This window comes from Chrysochloris asiatica, unplaced genomic scaffold (assembly GCF_000296735.1).
Source record: "Chrysochloris asiatica unplaced genomic scaffold, ChrAsi1.0 scaffold00548, whole genome shotgun sequence".
Taxonomy (NCBI): Eukaryota; Metazoa; Chordata; class Mammalia; order Afrosoricida; family Chrysochloridae; genus Chrysochloris; species Chrysochloris asiatica.
Window position 1 is genome coordinate 60,594 of NW_006409066.1, and position 6,739 is coordinate 67,332.

The 6,739-nt window shown below is 45.9% G+C and overlaps 1 protein-coding gene across 1 annotated transcript in view; it reads right to left on the bottom strand.

The window, feature by feature from the left end:
- Nucleotides 1-5,566: 5,566 nt before the first annotated feature.
- Nucleotides 5,567-6,739, bottom strand: part of ZSCAN25 (zinc finger and SCAN domain containing 25) — a 27,378-nt gene continuing 26,205 nt past the window's right edge. The window contains exons 6-8 of the mRNA XM_006877651.1: nucleotides 6,285-6,416; nucleotides 5,845-6,133; nucleotides 5,567-5,758 (exon numbers count right to left, since the gene is read on the bottom strand). Coding sequence (XP_006877713.1) covers nucleotides 5,567-5,758; nucleotides 5,845-6,133; nucleotides 6,285-6,416 — 613 coding nt within the window. The remainder of the gene's footprint in view (nucleotides 5,759-5,844; nucleotides 6,134-6,284; nucleotides 6,417-6,739) is intronic.

Genomic DNA, 6,739 nt, shown 5'->3' on the forward strand with positions numbered 1-6,739 from the left:
CAAAATGGATTCTTCTCTTTGGCCCTACATTCCCCCCTCTACAAGAAACTTTTAAAGGCCCAATCATGGGACTTAGGGGGTTAGTTCAATGTTCTGCCAAGTCTTCTCTGACTTTGGCTATAGATTCTTTGACAACTCCTGAATGATTTATATAGAAACAATACTCTTTTCTTAGTGCAATATAGAGTCTTCTGTGTTGTAAGAAGATTAAGTCTAGGCCTTTTTTATTCTTTAATACTACTTCTACTAAGGAAGTCAAGGACTCTTGCAGATGAGGGATTGAGTCTTCTAGTCTTTCAATACCTATGTCTATAGCTGCTTTCAAAGCACTGTAGTGCTGCTCTTGCAGAACTAAGGAGGAAACACCTGTTCCGACACTGCTTAACTCTAATCTTAGAGGTACAGTCAATGTAGGGGCAGGTATGGGCTCACGTTTAACTCTAACAAGGTTGTCACTGAAATGCATGAGGACATCTTCTTCAGAATGGTAAGTTAACCTGGAGATTAATTGAACCAAGACACAAAAGTTTCTCTTAGGCACACAGGGAGTCTTTGCGGAGCAAGTCTACTACTTATTAGAGGGAGGTATATAATATTTACTAATTACAAACACCCTCGGAAACCCTGTACAGGGTCGCTATGGGTCGGAACCAACTCGACGGCACTTAACAACAACAATTACAGTTGAACATTTTCTCACTTCATAGAGGGCGAAAGGGGAGAAGAGCTATCTGGTTACTGCCAGTCTCCGAAGTTAATTTAACGTCTCTTTTAGGGTTCTATTAATCTTATCTACTTGACCTGAACTCTAGGGTCTGTATACACAATGTAATTTCTAATCGGCCCCCAGTACTTTATAGCTGAACTCTGACTTACTTTGGAAATGATGGCGGGTCTATAAAGACTAACATATACTTGTAACTATATTTTCTGGGTTTTACTTCTGAAAAGTCTAATTCTCAGCAGGCACCCAGTTGATTTCTTTTCTCATCTTGCAGCCTGGGTTAGCTTTAGTTTTAGCTGCATTGGTGAGCTGGCATGCTTTACAGGCAGCAACAATGTGCTTAATCTTGGAGTTAGCATTACGAATCTTGATTTCTGCTTTTCTCAAGAGGTCTTGCATTTTACAAATGTTCATGTGAGTGGACTGATGCATTTCTTCTCTATGAGGTGTCATGGTCAGATGTTTGATCTAGTCTAGGTCAGCCTTGGTATAAGGCTGGTCCTCAGGCAAGGCGGTGTCTCCTGTGTCAGGCAACTGAGTCACTAGGGCTACGTTGGCTTTTAAGCAGTTTTCTCTGGCCCTCTGGTCGGCTAAGTTGTTGCCTCTGGCAACAGGCATGTTTTCTTGTTTACTTCACGGAGGTCTTGCACAGGCCGACAGTCAATAGTGAGGGGTTTACGTACTGGCAACAAGGGGGTATTCCATGATGGTTGGCACAGCTCAGGAAATGTTACCAGTCACTAATCAACATCAGGGTTCAGCTGTGCCAGCCTTTGGTGTAGCTGGTATTCTTCAAGATTCACAGTCAACATCTGAATGTGCTCTCTTCTCTTGTCTAGGACTTCTGTCTTCTCGGGATAAAAGTGAATCTAGCTTGGTGAGCAAATCTTTCAAGTAGGGGATATGGACAGTCTGGAATAACTATGAATGAGTGGGATACTCGACCCACACTTTGTTCTACTGCTCTTCAAGTAGTCCATTAGTACTGTCTCATCCCGGTGGCCTCTTGGACTTAAGAGGTTTTGTTAGACACTTGGTTTTATGGCACCCACAGAACAGAATGTTGGGCTCCCATGTCTATTAGAAACTCAACAGACTTCTCTTCTACTATTTCTCTATGGTTATACAGTATAGCGTAGTGGTTACGAATCGGGCTGCGAACCGTAAGGTCAGCGGTTCGAAACTACCAGTCGCTCCGTGGGAGAAAGATGAGGCTTTCTACTCCCGTAAAGATTTACACCCTCGGAAACCCTGTACAGGGTCGCTATGGGTCGGACCCAACTCGATGGCACTTAACAACAACAACAACAACATACACTTTCTCAGAAATTATTACTAAATCTTAGATACTTTCTGTAACTTCTTTCTAATCTCAGGAGCTGTCTGATTAACAGCTGCTTTAATCTCAGTTGCTTCTGGATCTATAGGAGTATACTTGCAGAAGGCTTCCTGAATCTTTTCTAAAAAATGCAGCAGTGCTCCCATCTGGCTTTTGCTGCACATTTCTTACTTTGGCCAAATTAGTGGGCTTTTTGCAGCCACTTTTAGACTTCCCAACAGAGCCTGGCAGTAGGTCTGGAGTCTCTTCTTACCTTCTGTCATGTTGAAATTCCAGTCTAGTAGGGACAACGGAAGAAAGGTTCTAATGATGTCAGCATTTGTGGTGACTTGGCCTCTGTCTGGATTCTTTCTCGCTCTTCTGTGGTGAGCTGACAATCATTCTAGGTGGGCTATTGATATATTTAGTTGATAGACTGCTACTTACTAGACATGCCTTAGAATTCTAAGGTCATTTTAACTTTCTAAGTCTTAAACTTTACACTTCTAAACATCTTCCAAACAAAATCAACTCCTCTACTATTTGCCATCTTTTCTTACGTACATACTAGACTCTGTCTACATGCCTCTCAACTAGCCTGTCATTGGGGTTGTTAACAGGTTACATCTTACTCTTTCTTCTCAATTCATCATGCCTTTTTCTCTCAACTTCTCTTCACTGCCTCACATTCTGGACTTTGTATCTTCTTTCCTTCTCTGATCTACACTCTACAATCTGACTTGAATACTATAATGCCATCAATTTACTTTCTGCGGTCTATCCTGGTTCCTAGTTTGGAAACTGCTGATTTTGCCTTCTCTTTTATTTTTGTATTCCAACTTATATTAAACTCTTTGAACACAGCCTCTCAGGGAGGTTCTTCTTGTAATTCTTTTGCCAATTTTTGTGTTTAGCTTATAAACTTAACCTTGCACTTGATGCAAAGAAGCTCAGCCTTATTCTCAGCTCTTCAGAGAACAATCTCTTTTTTGCGTGGTGGTCTGGTCTGCCTCTCCTTTTTCCTTCTTTTCTACACTGATTTCTCTCTTTCTTTCTTTTTTTTTCTTTCTGCTTCTTTTTACTTACTTCTACCACCTATTCTTAACACTGCTGCTTCTCGTCTTTGGACCTCTCTTTGGCTACTATACTCTCATTTTCTACACTTCTCACCTGATTTCTTAGCTCTTGAGGTAAATGTTTTCTTCTCTTGCGCATTCTCACTCTGCTACATAGCAAATTACTCTTATGCCTTACTCCTGTAACGGTCTCTCAGCTACCTTCTGTAAATCACTCAGATGAATTGAATAGTCTTGTCTAGGATCTACTCTCTTCTTGATCTTTCTTCTATGCTGCTAAACAAAATACAGTCTGATTTTCTTCAGATACATTGTATTGAATTTACATTCTCATTTCTTTCTCTTGGAACTAGCACTTTGATTTACGACTCTTCACACTTGACTGAGAGTCTTGATCAGTAGTCATCATTCTAGCTACCTTTTCAGCTACATCTACTTGCTCACTGTTAACCTTGTCTTCAGTACTTCTCTCCTATCCCTAACTGTCTTGACTTATGCCTCTATATCTAAACTCAGAAACACTATCTACTCATGCTTCTAATTTCTCTATTGTCCCTTATAATGACTTCCCTCACCCCTGGGAAATGAAGGAGAAACTTCTCCTGCTGGGTGATAGAATGGTACCAGTGAAATGATATTCACATGTTGGTATAGGATCAGGCAACATTGTGTCACTATTTTGGCTGAACATCACTTTTAACTCTCTGGAGGATTGCTGCCAACATGTAAAAATTACTACCACTGTCCTATGAACACTAAATACTAATTAAGGGTTGGAGGTCGATACAGCAGTGTGGAAAGATCTAGCCTCTCAGGACACTAGGAGATTCTCTCAGCAACCTTGAGACTCATCGGGAGCATGAGTGGGCCCTAAAGTACCTGGGAAATGGGGTGAAGGCCTGGAGAACACTCACGCTTTGAGATGCCTGCCCTCCCGTCCAATGGGGGACAGACTCTGCCGGCTGTTGGGGGCCACATGGGAGGCTTCTTTGTAAATCAGATATTCATAAACTACATGAATTTTTTTTACTACATCAAAGACAACAGAATAAAGTTTTTCACAAGAACAACAGGGCACTAACATCACATGCTGGAATCTGTAAGGAAATAAAGTTGGTTGTCAAAATGGAGCTAAAGCAAGGCTGAGCAGTTGTCAGCAGAGGGCGCATCTAGGCTTCATCTGGCTCTTCTGGGTTCTGAGGCCAATGAAACCTCACAAAGGCCTTACTGTGGGGTGTTATCTACAGCAGAGACCACTTTGGAAACCAGGTATTGCCTATATCCAGTTTTGGGTCCAAGAGGACCCATGGGGGCTAGTCATTACACTAACAAAAGGAGATCTATGGAAGACATCACATTGGCTCTTGGAGGTTCTTCAAAGCACATGCAGGCCAAAGACCCAGGGAGTAAATTGGAAGTCTCACCAAAGTTTCAGGGAGGAAGGTGTATTAGGAAGTTCTCAACATTCACAAGATAAGGATATAGCCTGAACAGGCCTGAGCCACATGGGCAAGGTTTGGCATCGAAGGCAAGGTGCAGGAGAGAACATTGCTAAGACCTGTACCTACCTAGGTATTCCAAAACTGCTTCCATGTTGGTGGGTAGCTTCCCTAGCCATGAGAACACAACCCTTTTCCTTCAGCTCCCAGATCTACTCTTACAGTGGAACTTGGTCTTGGTCTGTCTCTTTGCCTTCTACCTCAGAGGGCTGTAGTTAAGATACTAAAAAACAGTCCTAGTGCCCAGATCAAAGGACAGGACACAGGTAGACTCAGGACTTACTCTTAAGATTATAAGGCAAAGGAACTCTATCCTGACTCTATATACACATACACACACACACACACACACAGAGGGCCTCGTGGTCATTAGTTGGCTCCTGTGCTATTTCTACTAGCTCAGTATTGAGTAAATTATGTGGCAACTCATCAGAAATGATACTTTTCAACTTTTCAAATGATTCCTGGGTTTTAGATCCCACTAAAAACTTTCAGAAACATTTCAATCTGGCAATTTGGGGGAAGGGTATGTAGCTGGCTGGCTATCAATCAAGGGCTTTAGTTAGAACAAAGACACTGAGTGTGGAGGTTCACTTGTCTCTGTCTCTTACCCAACCCTGAAACTGAGACTTAACCAAGGAAAAGCTAAAGAATGCTCTTTTCCCCTCACTGGGGGAAGAAAGTTTTCTCTGGAACACGCAAGCTCACTCTCTGCATGCGCTTCAGAGGGACTGAGGCTTCGGCTGCTTCAACAATGAGCTCTGACCTCAGAGCAGGGGGTAGGCACTGGGCAGGGATGCTCACAGACGCGCACATTCTACACCTACGTGGCTAGTTCCCTGCACAAAATGGATTTTGTCTTGGCCTCAGTTCTGTGGCTCCGAATGCTCGTAGAGTGAAGATAATCCGCCGGCATCGCCTAAGCCTTGCTACCAAGAAGGGCGCCGCCTCAGACCAGCTGCAGATTGGGAAACACAGCTGAAAGACACTTTGAAGGCAGGGTGATCAGGCTTCCACGGCTTTGGTTCAGGGGCAGGAAAATGCTCCTCAGGCCTTCGCAGCGCAGGGGGTAGGGAGCCGTGCACCCGGCGCTTAGCCCTCTTTCACTGACTTTGGCTGCCGGCGCCGACATGATGCTGCTCTGCGGAGGTCGGGGCGAGGAGGAGAAGAGTGGGCAAGCCAAAGGAGATTGAGCTGGTGGCTTCTCGTCATGCCACGCCCACTCGCTGGGTCCGCTTGCTTAGCAGAGGGCAGACGCTGGGCCGGGGCATGGGTCTTGCGCGACTTGAGCTCTTTGGCTGCAGCCGCCAGCGATAGCTGTGAGCAGGCCATCTTGGCGGGCAGGCAGGCGGGGTGCACGTGTACCGGTCCGCGAGGGGAGACGCACACGGGCGGGGGTCTCCGGCAAGCACGCGGGGTCCGCGGAGGAGCTGGCGGACCTCTGCCTACGCGCCGGGACAGCGGGAGTGCGCGTGCCTGAGATGAGTGCACACACGGGCCTCTCCGATTGCGACCGCTGAGGGGAGCATGCGCGGGACCATGAGCACGCAACGGTCAAGCTCGACACGAAAGGCGTGGGGCATCTTTCTCCTGAGCTCCCTGGCTGCCGGCTGCTAAGCAGAGGTTACTGGATGGCGTGCCCTGGCCACGGGAGCGCTGCTCCAGACCTGCTGTAGGGGTGCCAAGAGGCAGGGCTTCTGCGGCCCTGGTTCGAGGGGGGGAGGGACCCGCCCGGAGGCTCGCGCAGACTCGGCGGAAGGATATAGCTAGAAGCAGGCTGACTCAGGCCGCACTGGAGCCTGGGCGGCAGCCAGAGACGTACTGAACTCACAGGCAAATTACAGATCCCAGCCTCGCTGACACTCAGACCACTGTAGCTCTCTCTGGCCCCAAGACTTCACAGCCAGCGGCGCCTAACTCTCTCCCCCAAGAACTCACACTTCTAGAAACAGTTACAGCAAGTCTAAGACCTGAGTTTGATCAGATATACATCAACTCGGGAAAAACATGAGGTTAGGTTGGGTGATGATGGGAGTTCACTCTCACTATATTCGCTTATCCATTCACACAATGACAGCACTCCGCCAACCTGGAGGCAGAGTTGAAAAAAAAAAAAAAAATC